This window comes from Corythoichthys intestinalis, chromosome 8, assembly GCF_030265065.1.
Source record: "Corythoichthys intestinalis isolate RoL2023-P3 chromosome 8, ASM3026506v1, whole genome shotgun sequence".
NCBI classification, from domain to species: domain Eukaryota; kingdom Metazoa; phylum Chordata; class Actinopteri; order Syngnathiformes; family Syngnathidae; genus Corythoichthys; species Corythoichthys intestinalis.
In genome coordinates this window covers 39,061,812-39,079,998 of record NC_080402.1, presented here as the reverse complement: position 1 = coordinate 39,079,998, position 18,187 = coordinate 39,061,812, and the positions used below count along the sequence as shown (strand labels likewise).

At 38.0% G+C, this 18,187-nt stretch overlaps 1 protein-coding gene across 3 annotated transcripts in view; it reads right to left on the bottom strand.

Moving 5' to 3' along the window:
- The window catches only part of dnah6 (dynein, axonemal, heavy chain 6), a 78,678-nt gene that overhangs the window by 3,272 nt on the left and 57,219 nt on the right, over positions 1-18,187 (bottom strand). For 2 of the 3 annotated variants that reach the window (XM_057843672.1, XM_057843671.1), the window contains exons 60-77: positions 16,098-16,223; positions 14,188-14,352; positions 14,015-14,082; positions 13,688-13,868; positions 13,222-13,401; positions 12,867-13,100; positions 11,538-11,673; positions 11,261-11,433; positions 10,580-10,770; positions 7,505-7,665; positions 7,181-7,269; positions 6,830-6,976; positions 6,580-6,718; positions 4,249-4,368; positions 3,912-4,033; positions 3,496-3,625; positions 3,243-3,370; positions 2,460-2,645 (exon numbers count right to left, since the gene is read on the bottom strand). In XM_057843672.1, coding sequence (XP_057699655.1) covers positions 2,460-2,645; positions 3,243-3,370; positions 3,496-3,625; positions 3,912-4,033; positions 4,249-4,368; positions 6,580-6,718; positions 6,830-6,976; positions 7,181-7,269; positions 7,505-7,665; positions 10,580-10,770; positions 11,261-11,433; positions 11,538-11,673; positions 12,867-13,100; positions 13,222-13,401; positions 13,688-13,868; positions 14,015-14,082; positions 14,188-14,352; positions 16,098-16,223 — 2,676 coding nt within the window. Of the gene's footprint in view, positions 1-2,459; positions 2,646-3,242; positions 3,371-3,495; positions 3,626-3,911; positions 4,034-4,248; positions 4,369-6,579; positions 6,719-6,829; positions 6,977-7,180; positions 7,270-7,504; positions 7,666-10,579; positions 10,771-11,260; positions 11,434-11,537; positions 11,674-12,866; positions 13,101-13,221; positions 13,402-13,687; positions 13,869-14,014; positions 14,083-14,187; positions 14,353-16,097; positions 16,224-18,187 lie in introns of those variants that run through there. The other variant, XR_009064149.1, reaches the window with a different exon arrangement.

Here is an 18,187-nt window from a genome sequence, read left to right as displayed (position 1 = left end):
GGAACAGCCTGCCCACTGAAATCCCCAACATTGGGAATCTAGGCCTTTTTAAATAACTGTTAAAAACCCACTTTTTTAGACACGCCTTTTTATCCAGACTAGGGTGGCCTAGTTTTAATTAAGGGTTATAATGCTTTGGAATCTATCTGTTTTATAAAAATTGATTTTTTTAAAAAATATCTGAATGTTATAAATGTAACAGGCATGCAAACCTACCACCTTTTGGCAAAATTTCGCCGTTTTGAAATCAAAATGGGTCATTCTTCTGAATCACGTAGATCCGAGGAGAAAAAAATGGGGCGGAGGGGGCTATCAACGAGCGAGTGAAACCGTTAACTTCAAAACCGTAGTGCATGTTCAAAACTACACTCTAGTCCAGGGGTGTCCAAACTTTTTGCAAAGGGGGCCAGATTTGGTGAGGTAAAAATGTGGGGGGACGTCCTTTACGTAGAACAATATATTTAAGCAAATTTTAGCAGGCCATTCTGTGTGTCACATTTGCGTCATTATTATTTTTTATCAATAATTTCAACAATCTCGCAACTAGCCTTTGCGGCGTTCTCTTTCGACTCTTGGGATTTTGCGAAATACTGCTGCTGTGAAACTAAACTAGCTTCAAGTTGCTTCAATTTCTCGCTGCGTATCTTCCCTGTAATCTTGTCGTACATGTCAGCGTGTCTTGTTTGGTAATATCTCCTCACATTCAACTCTTTAAAAACGGCGACTGTCTCTTTGCAAATGAGTTAGACACAGTTGTTGTGTATTTTAGTGAAGAAATAGTCCAATTTCCACCTATCCTTGAAGCGTCGACCGTCACAGTCAACTTTCTTTATTTTGTTGATTATCGCCATTTTAGAAAATTGGGAGTAAAGGGTCACACGGGGTAATGTTGCTTAGAGTGCTGCTGCCTTTTAGTGGGTAAATGCGTAGCAGCATTAAGTGTGTAAGCTACTTCATATGCTGGTAGCAGTACTGCTGACCAATTTATTAAGTCTCTGTGCAGGCCAGACATTATTGATTTTATGACAGAGGCTGGGGGCCGGATGAAATTTGACCAAGGGCCGCATTTGGCCCCCGGGCCGGACTTTGGACATGTGTGTTCTAGTCCGATGACCTAGACCTATCACCGCCACTCTTTTCTTGTGACAACAAATGACTGACAATAGTGAGAGACGGGAGCACAGATATAACCAATCAGCAATGAGGAGGTGGAACCCCTCTCCATCCCAGCTTCTCGCCCGGACCCGTTGGAAATTGCGGCAAGGTAAGGGATTATGTAAAAAATTGTTAACTTCTTAAAGCTAAAAGTTTGAGTGATGGCCTATATTAGTCTTCATAAATCATTCAGTCGTGTCGTTCGATCAATTCCTGCGCTTGTAATGGTGTCTATAACACAAGTATTCTCTTAATTTCTTGATAACTTCAGATAGTCCTCGATATTTCACCGCCTCGTAGAACGCAGTTACACGAGGTAGCTCTAACTGCGGAGGGGTTAACTTGCACCTTTCACACAGGGCTTTGCTAGTAAAGTTAGCGAACGTCAGTTGGGATCTGAATTGTCGTTGTGACGAGGTATTTAAGGCCCCTTCGTAAAGCGCTTGTTAACGATAAAAAAAAAAAATCATGAGCGATGAGGTAACTAGAGTGATGAACTAGTGCCTTCCATACAAGTCATGTTCAGGGCTTTGTTAGTAAAGTTGTGAATGGTCACCAGTTATTTTTGACAACGAGTTATTTAAGGCCCCTCTATACTCTCCGATAATTACAGAAAGGGAAGAGTTTTGCCTTGTGGTGGAGGTCATTTCATTTGTTTAGCCATCGAGAGTTTATCAAACCGGAGAGCTCCGCTACAGGTCACATTTGAAAAAACCCCCATTCCCACGCTGTTCGTACACCCCCCCATTCATAAAACAGCCTACAGGTGTACTTCTGTTTATCCAGTATGATGCCCTATCAATCGAAGTTAAGGACCATGGGACTAATTGCTTTGGTTGAATGTAAATAAAGTTATGATCACTACAGTTAATGCTTTTGAAGACTTGTAATTTTTTTTATTCTATCTATCCATCTATCTATCACATAATAGTTAAGTGAATAGAATTTATACTGTACCTGTAAATTCATATTTTAAGCTGTACAGCTGTTCTCTGCTTAATGCAAATGAGACATACTCTATATTTTATAATTTAGATTTTGTACAATTTGCTACTAAATGAGTCTTATATGTTCTGATTTCAGGATGAGAGATTTAGACTTGTATATGTTAAATTATTATGTACTGTGTTTAATTCGAGATGTCTCTGGTTGCACTATGAAATGCACTTTTCCGCGCATGCTGTGTCTCCATGTTACTTTGTCACCTTTTTCACCCCTAACCAGTTTGCATGCCTGATGTAAAACTCTGACTGTACAGTTAAGTATACCCTCTCAGTATCAAGAATACATGAAATATGAAAAACCTCAACAAAGTAGATCCTGAGGTACAGGTCTTTGACCCAGGAAGCCAAGCCTTTTAGTGATGGGTAGGAGGAGTTGGACCATTGGGTGGGAACATGGTTGTTGACAAAACTTGTGTAGATCCGGTCCATCTCCTCGGACATCACCACTAGACCCGCAATAGCCTTCTGCAGCGTTATAAGGGACACCTGGAATTATGAAAATTCTTTCATCAATTTAAGGAAATAAATGTGATTAAAGCCTTGCCTTTAATTTTTTTTCTGTAGTTCCCTCCCGTTTCCCAATCATCTAATCCTAGCTATGTTTCCTTACGACATTATCCATGTTTCTGTATACAGTTATTCTTAAAAGTAAGTGTGTCATCAATTGCAAGTTGTCATTTTAACCCGTTAGTGACAGGACCCCACACTCTCACTCAAAAATGACCTGGATGCTTTTTCTATAGAATCTAATGGGAACCATGTCCTCTGCTGGGCTGGCTAACCCCTAACCTATAAGTAACAATGTAGTAAAGAAGTAATTAATTGGCCCTGATACAAAAAAGTCAAAAACCAGGTTCCAAGGGTCGATGCTAACACAGCCCTTCTTATACAATTATTTTTATGTTGGTCAGATTTTATTACAGTTTAGTTTTTTTTCAAGAGTATTTGTTGCTGGTAAATTCTGCAGTGATACTGTCCAACTGTTACTATATATTTTCACCTGCATTGAATATTTCAGTCAGGTCCTTGCAACACAAGGTGGGAAAAAATACTAATCTCATAATTTTATAAATGTGCACCTACCCTGAGTAATCGAATCAGTTTGGTAAATCTGTCGGCTTCCTGGCCCAGCACAGTTGTTAAGGAGTTGACTCGACCATTATCGTCTCGCTCGAACAAAGATTCAAGTGCCTCGTCCATGTCAAGGCGCTCTACATAGGCAACCACAAAAACATAATGTCAGTGTTGTACTTTACCAGTGAGAACACAATACTGCCTTCAACAATCTTTTTTATTTAATTATGACGGTGTCTTTAGACCAAAAAAATTGGCGCACCAGGTAACTTAGCTAGTATAGCTTCAGCAAGCTCGCACACAATCTCATCATTGCTTTTGCCTCCTAGTTGGGCTGAAGACCGAGGATTGACATCCAGAATAGTGTTGATAAGATTATTGGTTTCTTGGCGCTGCGAACACAAACACATGGAAAGCATACAGATGATGTACTTTAATTGACCCAAAGTTGTTTTCTTTTCAATTACAGATAAACAAATTGATGTGTTTCCTCTGTGCTCATTTGTATTTTTGTAATTTTGTCAAGTGGTATTAAGTAAATTGACAAATATTTCCAGATTCAATGAAAAACAAAAGGTTTACTAGATTACTACAATATACAGAAAACAAATTCTGGCTCCAAAACGACTTGAAACTGACTACTTCTTTATAATTTTTTCTAGTGCAAAAGTTTCATACCTGGAAGGCCAGGTTGGCATTTTCATGCATGCCAAAGACCTCCGGGTCATCAATGATTGGAAGAGTCTCAATGTACCCAATATATAGATCCAGTGTGTCTAACTCGGGGGCATAGTATACACCTATTAAACAGAAGGGGACATTGGATCAGAAGAACATAAAAGTAGCAACAACATATGTAGTTTCTGGCATTCAATTAGTACAGTAAGCTAATTCATTCTGTCGAAAAAAACAAGTATTATGCAGCACAGTACATTTTTTTTTTTTTTTATGAACCTGTGACAATTTTACGAAAGTCTACATTAACAGTCACGGCCAAAATTAATTTTAGAGGTACCAGATGGTGAGAAGGTATAGCAAGGCCCCAGGGTTTTAGGTGAAAAGAAGCCTTTTAGGACCGTTCTGAGGCAGCGTTGGTCCCATGAATCTGTCACTCTGCCACCATATGTGATCTCACCTAGGGATACAAACAAGCTGGAATGTACTCATCTTCCTTATGTAAGTCTACAATTATATCTATCTATCTAGTCGTCACATTTAACAAGTTTGCAACTTTCACACAAGTTTCAGAAAAATGCTCACTTAATTGACACTGTTAAAAAATATACATATACACAGTGATCCATCATTTTTCGCGGTTAACGAGAACCAGAACCCGCCGTGATAAGTGCAAAACCGCAAAGTAGCCCCAACACCAAAACATTTGTGTTTTGAATGTATTTATTCAGATTTAACATTGGAAACATATTCATATAAGACATGTTGATTCACTTTTCCCCCCCAGAGTATTAAAAAAAAGGAAAAAAACCACCACACCTTTATGTGTGTGTGTGTGTGTATATGTATTTTAATAAATGGTTTTTAGGCATGTCAAATCTAATAATAATGATAAGTTTTAAGCATGTTACTGTCTCACCAAATGACTTTTAAACAAAAATAAAGTTGAAAATGCTTGACTCTATTAAATGCTTCATTGAATCCACTAAAATCCGCTCAAGCTGCTCACTTACACGCAATGAGTTGCCACAGCAACTGTTTAACAAGTTAAACGATGATTGACCCATGCAGCACTTTTAAGTTTTGGCTTCCAAGTGTCTCTGGCAAGATCAAACCTTAACGTCTGTTAATCATCGTTAACTTTAATAAGCAACTCCAGTGCACTGCCTGACCAAGAAAAGCGGCAGGAGTGAGAGACTACTTGATTGGATCGGGACAGCTTTATAAATTACTGTATTCATTTATATATTTTTTAATTGAAAAAAAATCCGCGATGGACTGAGGGCGCGGAGTTTGAAGCGCACAGTAGCGAGGGATCACTGAATATATTTCTGTTGGTGCACTCAGTATTAGGCGGGTAAAAATACAACAATTTGGAATGATTCATCGACTGGTTAAGCAATGGGCCAAATAAATCAACTGAAATGCAAAACATCAATAAACAGTTTCATTAAAAATAATTGTTATCACTAAAATCTCAGAAATATTTCACAAGCACAATTATCAAAAATGTCAAAATTGCTTTCCGTTTTTTATTGCTTTAGTTGAAATTTACGTAACTGATTGCATTTAATGCGCAAACGTCTTGTTAAACATAGTAAAATGCCCTTGAATCAAATCAAGGCAGACTTTCAAATAACAGTAAATATTGTACCATGTCCAAAGAATCTATATTGTATCGCCTTGAAATGATGACTTACACCCCTTCTTAGTATTTCATCAAATGTTATTTAACATTTTTCTCCAATCCATACACCCTACTGATGGTTGTCAAACTTTTTACACAAAGTTAGTAAAGTAAATAACTAGATGATACTCGACTCTCCTGGAGGGTACCACCATAACGACATTATTAAAATACTGTAACTAAGTTGATCCAATTGTTCAATAACAACAACAAATATCTCTGGTTTCCCGTGGTCATTAGGTGCCAAATAAAAACTGGGAGAAAGGTTAAAATCTGTGCTTTCGAGTCATGTTGAGGGCAGTGCTCTATGTCAAAGACTTCATTTTTTACTGTGCTTTAAAGACGCCGCATGATTGAATAGGCCAGTGTGATCATAGAACAGCAAACTTGGGTCTGGTTAGTATAATGGATTCGTGATTAGTGTTGCGACGTCTCGTTGGTGAAACTGGTAGAGCTACTGTTGGCATTGCTGACCCCCCCCCCCCCCCCCCAAAAAAAAAGAGTTAAATTGTAATATGTAGAATATAATAATATGTAGAGGAAAAATGTAACGACTAGCGTAGCCCAAAGTAGTAAAAAGTATGGCTTATATGTATAAAAAACAAGTATCTATAACATTATATTAATGAGAGCCCACATCTGATGCCACTTCTTTAACCACTTCTTTATATCACTTATCCTCCTTAATGACACCTGGAAATGGAGTCTATCCTAACTAACCTCAGGTCAAAGGTTGATTACACCCCAGATTGGTCCTAAATCAATGTACAGCAACAGCCACATTTACACTCAGGTTCATATCACTCAAGGGGAACTCAGCCCATGCTATCAAATAAGTATACAATGACAGTTACTAATTTAATAAATTTAGAATTTAATTATAAGGAATTGGAAATCACTTTAATTTGAACAAAAGAGGTAAGTATTTCCGCGTCAAATCTTTGAAACAAAATAGCTTACAGTCGTGTATTACGGTTCACCTACTAGTGATGTATGTAAGGGCATCCCAGGGAATAGTTGCATCTTTGCAGTAGAGGTTGAGGTTAAGCAGAGCACACTCCCTATCACTATCACTAAACTCATAGGGAATGTTCCAGCCAAGAGGACCAAATTTTTTACGTTCCTAAGAATGCATGAACAAGGGAAACATTTGAAGGAGTACAAACAAAAAAATGAAGCAAGATAACAAAATATTGCATCTTAGCACAAGTACTGTATATATTTTTTTCTGGACCTGAATGACTGCATGGAAAAAGCAGAGTCCAAAAACCATCTTTTTCCAGTCAAGCCCCAAAGCGTGTTCTTCAAAGAAATTGTTAGATATCTCTGTGAAGGCTCGTCGAATGTTGGCACGCAAGCCTTTAGGAGGTTCATTTGTTACCTAAAAGGATTACATGATAATTGAATAATAAATTCAGTTTCTCTTAATCATTCATTATTTTGGGTGGTCATTAAATTGCAATCAGAAAATTAAATAACATATTGTAGGGGCAAAAATGTCAACTATTGACATTTTTAAACTGGAAAGGAATTAAATTAATGTAATGTATTAAACACACTGATCACATGCACATATAAAGTTTACCTTGACAGAATTTTGTAGAACTGTTACTGGAAACACTTTAGTAGGCATGGAACTGAGAAACAAGCGGAAGTTCTCATGGATTGAAGTGTCTGCAGAAAAACAATGGGGGGGGGGAAATGCCTCACTCAATTTTTAGAACATTCAGTACGCAGAAAATAAAATGTGGCAATACGTCTTAAGTTAAACTAATGAACTACAGTTGCGAAGAAAGAAGTTTCATAGTCAAGTCCACAAGGACCATGTGATTGACCATGTCAAATATCAGACATAAGAGTGTGACTGATAGTGTGTATATACAATTACTCTTTTTATTTTCTTTCTTACCTGGCTCGGCAAAAGTCTTGATGATCTCCTCCATAGGGAGCATCCAAGAAACAGCTAAATGACAGTTTTGTAAGAAAACCCAGCCTCCATTCTCTAACGCTGATTTGATCATTTTTTCTGCAATGGGCCCTTGTCCCTGACCCAGTGATATGGACTCAACCCTAATTATTAAAGAGAAAGAATCTTTTTATTATATACAGTTTTGAAGACAGTTCATCATTTCAAAATTATAGTTTAACATCACATTACATTTTTTACACATGCATTGTATTTTTTTGCCGCAGTGCACGAGCTATGCAAATGTTTTGGCTTCGAGCATGACATTGCTACTACAAACGGATTTTCCGTGAACTCATCGGATCACTCTCCACTGATCGGGAAGCGAGTGGTCCGCGCGTTGGTGGTGGGTGGGTGGGGGTGTAGTGGTGTTCGTGTTAGCATGACGGCCGCATAGCGGCTGGAGGCGAGGCAAAGGCAGCAAATGCTAAACAACTGCTCTTTGCCACGGAATTTAAGTAGTCCTTTGAGGCATGAGCCGCCTAGGCGAAAGAAATTAACAGATGCGATTGCGATATTTATTGTTGCATATTTAAGGCCATATTCGGTCAAACAAAACAAAGGGTTTAGACATATGGTTAATGTGATTAAAACTTGAGTTATGCTTCTGCGTTGCTGTGACGGCGTAGGGACGATGTAGACCCTACGGCGTCAATGAGCATTCGATAGTTCTGCTCTGTAATTCACCGCCAAGCCACTAGAGGGGTGTGGCATTGTGTTTGTACAGATTTGGGGGACTCTTGTCGACTTACTCTAGTTTTCTTCCGGTTACACAACAATGCCAACGGAGATGGAACGCTTGAATGTGGATCTTAAGCACATCAACGTTGAACAACAAATGTTGAGGCGCAGGCGACACAGAAGAAGATTGCGAAGCTGGCTGGTCTGTCCTACTGTTGATGCCACACAGAGACTGGCAGTTTACAAATTCTAGCATTGGGAGGTGGCAGCCAGCAAGCTGTGTTGTGCAGCGTTTTGTCCAATTTGTTTTCCGTGTCCTTAAACCAGCTTGTGGGAAGCCATAGCAGATTTCTGGCGGCTATGGAACTTCCCAAACTGCGTTAAAAGCCTTGATGGTAAACACGTTATCATAAAAGCACCAAGGCACTCTCAATCAGTAATAATGTATCAACTGTGAGGACTGTCTGTTATTGAATTTTAAACATCAAAACAAGTCTTTTGACATCAAATCTGTGCTTTATTATTTACATACTTGAAGTGTAAAATGTAAATAAGTCACAGACTCACAGCAAGCATATGTACACAATAAATGATGAAATGCACCAACCAAAGAATAGACATGAAGTAATAAAAAACTGGCAGTTTTTGGCCGACTGTGTCACCGCTTCGTGTGGCCATTCGCTTCTGAACACACACATACTTGTCTCGGACGTTCTTCCACTTTTTTATGCAATCGATGACCTTCAGCCCGTATTTTAAATAATCTCCTGCCACGAATTGCTTACAATTTGGCAATATTTATATTGTCTTGACGAGACATTGTAGAGGTTGTCTACTTGTGGACCTCTTCGATGATACTCTTGTCGGCTTGTTCCATTTTTGCGTGTCGCACAACAATGCTTGAAAATGGCGGTGATTTCGCACTGAACCGGAAACATCCGTCTAAGAGGAACAATCAGTCAGGATTCTGTGGAGGTGCATGTCAGGCTATGGCGGTGGGTCATAAATCGGGCATGCCTTGACGGTGTAGGTCTGCCACATCCCGGCGCGCCACCACTTCAGTGAGAAAATCGTGCCGTGTGTTTATGAAAATGAAAAGAAAAGAAATTGTGACGGAGTTATCCCTGATGTCTTACATTGCGCTCCCCACAGATGCACAGAAGCAAGACGCTATCTAGTTGTGCGTGGTACTTCAGTGGCTAGTGAAAGAATGTTTTCTAAAGCAGGGCACAAATTAACTGAAAACAGGTCAACACGCTCCTCAGACAATGTGGACATTATTATCTTTTTGAAAAAACATTTTTTTTTTGCTATTAGTATTCTTTGTTTGCACTCTTTTTAGATGTGGACACATTTTGCACTTGTTTTCTGCATAGTTAAAAATAATGTGCAGAAGATGTGCCTTCAATTACACTTGTTGTTTTGCTAGTTACAGTCAATGTTTGAGACATGAAGTCAAGCGTTATTTTGCACTTGTTGTAATTTAAATGATCATCTTGGACATTCTGTGTTGACCATTTTCTCAGACAAAATAAATAGAGGTCTAAGATATATTTAGTGGTTTATTTATTTTAATTTTTGGACGGAAAAATGAGCCGATCCGTACCGTCAGTTTTCTGAACCGTGACACTCATAATTGCTACTAATTAAAGTTATCAACTATATATACGTACAGTAGAAGGATCTTTTGTGACGTCATTCTTTACATTTCTTACATTACATCATGGCAGTGTGTGGCAAGAACCGCCATATTTTACACATAGTTTGATTGTTTTGCACGTTTGGAGAAGGATTTAGCGAGGCCAATAGTTCACTCTAACCATGTTTGACGTACACTGAACTGCATTTAATTATATTGTATGGCTGTCACCTTTTCTGTATTAAAATTTTGATACATTTACTTTACTGATGTATCATTTTTTTCACAACCGTTTGATGACTAGCATTGTATGAAGTATATGTATTATGTAACCTGAAAATATGAATATCCATTGAATATGCATTTTAATATGGAAATAGGTGGAGGCAGGCCACACAACTTTATTACACTCAGTACAGCGTAGGCCACACAGCATTAGTGAATACCTATATCTATAATTCAACTAGTGTTATACACTATATACTGTAAGTATTATAACGCACTTTGAGCAACATTTAATGTGTGGTGAAGGGCTACATTAGCAAATGGGCATGCTAATCTAGCAAATATGCTAATCTATCAGAACACTGAACACTCTGAAGAAAGCCTGGATTCCTCCTGATTGACACTGACAAGATTTCTGAGGCTCACTTTGTTCAGTGTAATTTAAGAAAAAAAAAATTTTTTTTAAGTTTTACCTATCCAGACAGCCTCTTTCTTTTGCAAAACGCTGGAAGGCACCCATAGGATCTGATCCGGTACTAAGGATAAAGACCAGTGGTGTAGATGAGGACATGTCATTGTAGAGATTAGCCAAATCAATGGGAGGGTTTTCCACAAACTGCTTCCCTAAACTGACAATCACAAACTCTGTTGCTGCAAAAACAACCTGGAAAAAGAAGAATGATACAATTTACACAATATTTAATCCTGAAGTTATTCTGGTATAAAATGACTTCAAATTAGGAGTGCATATCTGTAATAGCAAATAAAGGAAAACTTCACTCTCTTATCAGTGTGGGTGATGCTTGACATACTGCAGTCAAAAAAAAAAAAAAACTCGTGTGTGACATCAATAAGGATTTGAGAAGAAGAAAAGAAGATCTAGAAGTCTAACGCTAGCCCTGTTCTTGTAATTAACAGTTTTTGTCGACCATGATTGTTACCTTTTTAGACTCAAAATCACACACACTGAACATTTAGGTACCTTGAAACGGTAATTAGAATGAATAATGTTTCATTTGAAGGACTGTAATTCTGAATTTGATGGCAGTGAAATTTATTTAATGGGAGTGCAGCACAACACAAAAACCTTCAGTGGCATTAGATAAAATAATTTATGATGCTAATATAATTTTGTATTGTTTGTTTTAACCTACCTTCTCTTCCATGAAGCTTTTGATAAGGACAAGTTTCTGGAAAGAGGTCAACCTTTCATTCCAGTAGCCTCGAATTCCACCCTTTTTGTTCCCCTCTTCAGACATATCAAGAGGAGGCAACTGTGACACATAGTCCTCCCAGGTTTCTGGATTAAAAGGTGTCTCAAAACGTCCTAAGTAAAGATATTAGTTCCTAGTTTCAAAATGATTTCATATCAAATAGAAATCAATTATTGTTCCTTGCGAGGTTAGTACTGTATCTGGGGTGCAAGTTTACCGAGTTGAATATGGATGTGTGTCGCAATGATTTCTTGGGAAAGGCCCTTGAAGCAGGGCAATGAATCCTCAAGTTCACAAGACGTTTCCCAGTAATCATCACTTAGCCATGGCACATCTGGCCGCTCTGGAAATTCCTAGGAGATATGAAACTAGTGGTTATTACTTGTACAAGAATTCAAAATTCAAACCACAAAGATAGCAGGAGGTTGATAAATGTTTAAGGACAATTACACACAACGGAACAGGCAGGACACTCTTAGAATGATACTCACAACACCAGCCTGTATCCCCAGGTCTTTTATCATAGTATAAAATGACCAACCAGGCAAGTGTCCATTGATGTCTCCGAACCCGTCAATCAAAATAGTGATCCCTTTACTAGTCTCGCTATAGTTTTAATGCCCTCAAATGACCTTGGAAATAGTCTTGATTATGAATTTACAAGAGGTCGGGACAAAGGGTTTTACTAACAGGATTACTTTTGCATTTAATTTTACATATCCACCAATACGCTGCATTAAGTTTAAGAAGATTTCTTAAGCATAAACATGCTACTAGGAGAAAGTCATATAAGTAAAAAGAAAAGGCATCTTAAGAACTCCAGCAAGTCAAAAAGAAATAATAAGGAAATATTTTATATTTTTAAAAAAATGCTCAAAGGAATTTTCCTAAGAGCGCTTTAAATCTGAATAATGAAACATTCTTCAACAACAGAATAGTTGTCACTTGTGAAAGTAAATCAATTTCTTTGTTAATTCAAGTTCTTTCTTCCTCGCCTCGTAAGCATACAAAATTTATTTGTTTTGTCATCCACCATAAAAGCCCGAGTAGGACTGACAACCCGCATTAAATCTAAAAACGTTAAAAGCTGCATGGGGAACATCAGTTATCAAATTCAACAAGCATAGGACGTAATAAGGGCCATAATACGGAGGGACTGATGACCCCAACCAAATCCGCTAACACCAGCCTGACCGAGGAGTTTGGGATAATTCCTGAAGTCTAATACAATCTCCTTCACTTGTTTCCTTTTAAGATGAAGTCTAAACAAAGCACAGGTGACAGGTTAATAATGAGAGCACGCACAAATGTGGGGGCCACAGGGCTTTTGGTCAAGTGCCCCCCCGCCATCCCAAATATTTTTTTCCTCAGCTTTACTCTTGTGTTGAGTTTAAAATTATGTTATCCAATTTAGAATGGTATTTTGAAACTTGAAATTGCCCTTGTAATATTGTGTTGAAGGCTAAACTTTTACGGGTCGTTAACCTAAGACCCACAAACGGCAAGAGTTTTTTCAACAAGCTGTTTAAGAACAATTTCACTCCACCTTTTCCATGCCAGCAGTGGACCTAATGAAGTTCTGCCACTCCGGTTCCGAGATTTCACCACGGTACTTCAGGATCTCAACACATAGCATGAAGCTATAAATGAGTTTGTGTTGCTCGAAGAGGCCTCTAGAAACATTTATGTACGAGTTGAGTAGAATCTGGTCCAGTAGGATCTGGAGACGTTCTTCTAAGATGTCACTCTTTTCAGATATCTCAATTGTGGTGTTGAAGAGCTGTGGTTAGAGGGCGAACGGAACATGAACAAATATTTGTATTATCCTTATGTCTTCCTCAGCGAATTCCCACCTCATGTTTTCCTCCACAACATCATGAAAAGAAAGAGGTCTTTCTTACTTGTTTAAAGTACTTGAGTGAGAACTGGTACATTGGATCAATCTCAGAAAGACTGGCAATGACAAAAAACAGGACAGAGCCTCGGGTGGCTACAGATCGGTAACCCTCTCTTGCATTATTTATCATTAATTCAGTGGCCTCTGCTTCCTCCAGTCGTTGTTTTATAGCCGCTGATGTCACCTGAGGAAAATGGGGGAAAAGAAAAACATTAAAAAGAAGCAAAATGATCACACAAAAATATCACTGAATTGGAAGAGTTTGTCTCATCTGCAACTTAATACAATTGTCCTTGTCTTTAAAACATTAGTGTTTGTCTTTAAAACATTAATATACAAAAGGCATTAACACATATTTCAGATTTAATTTTTAGCTATTTAGTTCTGATTTGATATAAGACAACCCTTAAATATTTATAACATTCCATTGTAACAAAACCCCATATTCATAGATGAGTAAAAGTAAAAACCTTTGATTCCTGAAGAGTGGTAACAAGCTCCTCGTTGTCAAGTATGTTTCCCTCAGAGGTGAAGAGAAGCTTTAGAATGCGATCTTCAATGTTCTGCAGTTGGATGCGATCATTATTAATGCGCACAACCAGATCATTCCTCTGCTCCTCCAGATGTGGACTTTCCAAGCAAACCACATCGCTGAGAAAAGAATGTTCGGACATAAAATAATTTCGGAAAATGGGATGGTATCACAAGTCACAGTTCAATAAAAAAGTCTAAAAAAAAAAAAAATAATAATAATAATAATCGAATAATAAAATATATTTTTTAGTTTTGACTAATACCCAAGCAGTTGGTCCTCTAAGCCAGACTTGGTCACAGTGAAGTTGATGATTGTGACTTTTATACACACCTGAAAGATAAATCCACAAATTTGCAAACATGAATTCAACAACAACACAGGAAAAATATTTAATCATTAAATTGCATCTAATCGTGTGACAGTTTTTTGCACTACCTCTGGTAGATAGTGTGGATTGGCCATTTTAGTTGTCATATAGAACCGGAAATTTTTGTCATAATCAATATCTGAGTCTCCAAGTCGGATCAGAGTCCGTCCACCCGCTACAAAAGTCTGCTTCAGCAAGACTGGTTCCAAAGCAGGATCTAAATTCTCCTTTAACTACACAAACAGAAGAAAACACAAATGTAGACAGGTCGCTGTACATGTAGCTCATAATTCTAACCGAGAGAGGCCTGGCTAAGCATAATTTGCTTTGTTACTCTTTGCAGGAAGTATTAGACAATGATAGATTTGGATATTTTTCTTTTTAGTATAACCCACACAATGTATAGCAGTGAAAAAAAACCATTAACAACTTAATTCTTTTTGCCAACTTTTCCATGAGCAGTTTAATGCTGTATGTACAGGAACAGGCAATACACAAATTAGAGCCTTTTCTACTTGTTGTTTATGCCCATGTCATAATACACCATGTTTGACTTTTTTTTTTTTTTTCATCATTCTGATACAAGTGGATGATCACCAAATAAAGGTCCCTGGCATTATCTATTATTATACTTATTATTATTATTATTATTTTTTGCATGGACTTCCTGGCCTTTGGCTCAACACTATACCTCACATTGTATTTACTTTATTTCAGCCATGAGGCAACACATTTTAATAGTAGGAAATGTTTCGGGACCAATCTTCATTCTTCAAAGTTCTTCATAAGTGGTACCTCTACTTATGAACGTCTCTACATAAAGAATTTTCAGGTTACGATACGCCTCAACGTGAAAATATTGCCTCTTGTTACGAAAGAAATTTCAGGATACGAAAGGAAAAAGTACAGTATGGACTGCTACTCGCAGCTCCAAAGTTGACTGAACATATCATAAATATAGCTGCTCTGCCATTGGCTATTGCTGAGCATCTTCCTCGCATCCAATTGGACAAGAGGGGCCTCTACTGCATGTGTATGTGGGTATCCAAGTGTCCTCTTTATTCGCCCCTATGGCCATGGGTGTTCCGACAGCTTTACGAAGGTGTATTAATTTTTATTCATTACTCCATTTTATTTTTTTGTGATCCCTCGCTACTTCGCGCTTCAAACTTCGTGCCTTCAGTCAATCGCAGATTTTTTTTCAATTAAAAAAACAAAATACAGATGAGCTGTCCTGATCCGATCACATTGTCTCACTCACCCTCCTGCTGCTTTTCCTTGTCAGGCAGTGCACTACAGTTGCTGATTAAAGTTAACAATGATTTACAGACGTTAAGGTTTGATCTTGCCAGAGATGCTTGGAAGCTGAAACTTCAAAGCGCCGCATGCGTCAGTCATCCTTAACTTGTTAAACAGTTGCTGTGGCAACTCATTGAGTGTAAGTGAGCAGCTTGAGCAGATTTTAGTGGACTCATTCAATGAAGCATTTAAAAAAGACAGGCATTTTTCTACTTTATTCTTGTTTAAAAAAAAATTGGTGGGACAGTAACATGTTTAAAAATTATCATAATTATTACATCTGAGTGCTTAAAACCCATTTACTGAAATATATATACATAAAAAGTTTTTTATTATACTTTGGGGGAAAAAAAAGTAAAAAAACATGTCTTATACGTATCTCTTTCCAATACGTCATCTGAATAAATACATTGAACACACACAAAAAAAATTTTGGGGGGAGGGGGAGCGCTCCTTAGCGGTTTTTCACTTATCGCCGTGGGTTCTGTTCCCCATTAACCGCAAATAAAGAGGGATCACTGTACATGGAAAACGCGTCTCTACTTACGGAATTTTCAATTTAAGAAATTACTTTCAGAACCAATTAATTTTGTAAGCAGAGGTGCCACTGTACTTACTTTCTCTCTTTTTTCCTATTTATTTTATTTATTTATTAAAGTTCAACATATTACAATCCTACCTCCTCCAGCAGAACAGGCATGCCCATCCGAATGCCATTTTCTAACTTTTGAAGAAAGTTTGGGTCCGTGAGTTTGATCACCTTTAGACCATTCTTGGCCTCCTTTGAGCGTATCCATCGGTTAGCCTAATGTAAAAAAGAACGGGGCATTTTCAACAATGGATGTTTTCCATGTAATGGCTAGCTATCAGAAATTCTACTTAAAGGTCTGACAATATTTAAATTAAAGAGATTTCTGTATACTGCACTGACACTAAGAATGGTCAAATGTGTCGTAGTATGATCTTGTGTTAATCAGCAAACATAACCTTGACATGATGTTCCTAACAGAAACTTGGTTAGATCAAGATACGAGCTCGACAGTTCTGATTGAGGCAACCCCCACAAACTTCAATTTCTTTAGTGCGCCAAGAACCCATAAGAAAGGAGGTGGGGATGCCAGTCTGATCAGGGACAGTTTTCAATGCACGAATATTTCATGTGGTCAGTTTGATTCCTTTGAATATATTGTCATTCAGCTGAAAAGCCCTTGCAGAGCTGCCTTGGTAACAATTTATAGACCACCAAAGTATAACACAATGTTTTTTGATGAGTTTACCAAAATACTGTCTTCTGTCTGCATGGACTTTGATTGTGTTGTTTTAGTGGGTGACTTTAACATTCATGTTGATAATCCTGAAGAAGGATGTGCTAGGGAGCTTTTAAATATTTTGGATACATTTGGTTTATCTCAGCATGTCACAGTTCCAACACATAACAGAGGGCACATACTGGACTTAATAATATCCAAAGGTCTTAATATCTCTGAGGTCACAGTGAATGATGTTGCTCTGTCTGATCACTACTGCGTTATGTTTAAAATGACCACCCCTGTCCATCCTCTGAAAAGGGAAACAGAGGTGATTAGGAAGCGTTACATAAGTGATAACACTTGTGCGTTATTCACACAGGCCTATGCCTCACCATTAACCCCTACAAGAGCTCCAGTGGAAGAACTTGTAAATAGTTTCAGTTCCAGTGTGATGACTGTAATTGACACTATTGCCCCGATTAAAACAAAAACTTTGTCAAGAAAGAAGAGGTCACCCTGGAGAAATGCCATACTAGCTATAAAACAAAAGCAAGTTTGTAGACGAGCAGAACGCAGATGGCGAAAAAACAAACTCCTAGTTTTTTATGATATCTACAAAGAGAGTCTTCGCAAATACAACCAGGAACTGAAAAATGCTAGACAGTCATATTTTTCAGAGATCATTAGTAGAAACACCAACAATACTCGCACACTGTTTTCTGTTGTGGACAAACTGACAAACCCACAAGCATCAATACCTCAGGAATTGGCATCTGAGGTGTCCTGTAATAATTTCGCAACATTATTTACACACAAAGTACTAAAGATTAGACAGACTGTGTGCAACTCCAGATTAACAAATTTACACTAAATGCCTCCCAAAATGTCCCCCACGTCAATCTTAGACAGTTTAGCCTCTTGGACTATGCCACTTTAACAGAAATTGTGTCAAAATTAAAGCCCACAACATGCTGCCTTGACATCCTTCCTTCAAACTTTTTCAAAACTGTTTTTCATTGCATAGCCCCAGACATACTTCAGATTATAAATACTTCTCTCCAAACAGGAGAGTTTCCACAGACTTTAAAAACTGCAGTAATAAAACCTCTCCTAAAAAAACCTAATCTGGATGCCTCAACCATTAGTAATTACAGGCCAATATCAAATCTGACATTCCTGGGGAAAATTATCGAAAGGGTTGTGTTCGAACAGATCCAAACTTTTATGATGCAAAACAATCTTTTTAACTCATTTCAGTCTGGATTTCGGCCACAACACAGCACCGAGACCGTGCTTATCAAAGTCCTAAATGATATTCGTCGGAATACCGATGCAGGCAAATCATCTGTTCTGCTACTATTGAATCTCAGCGCCGCATTTGACACGGTTGATCACAACATACTACTCAGCAGATTGGAACAGTGGGTAGGGCTTACTGACACTATTCTTCAGTGGTTCACATCCTATTTACATGATAGGGATTTCTTTGTGTCAATCGGAAACTATCAGTCAGAACGAA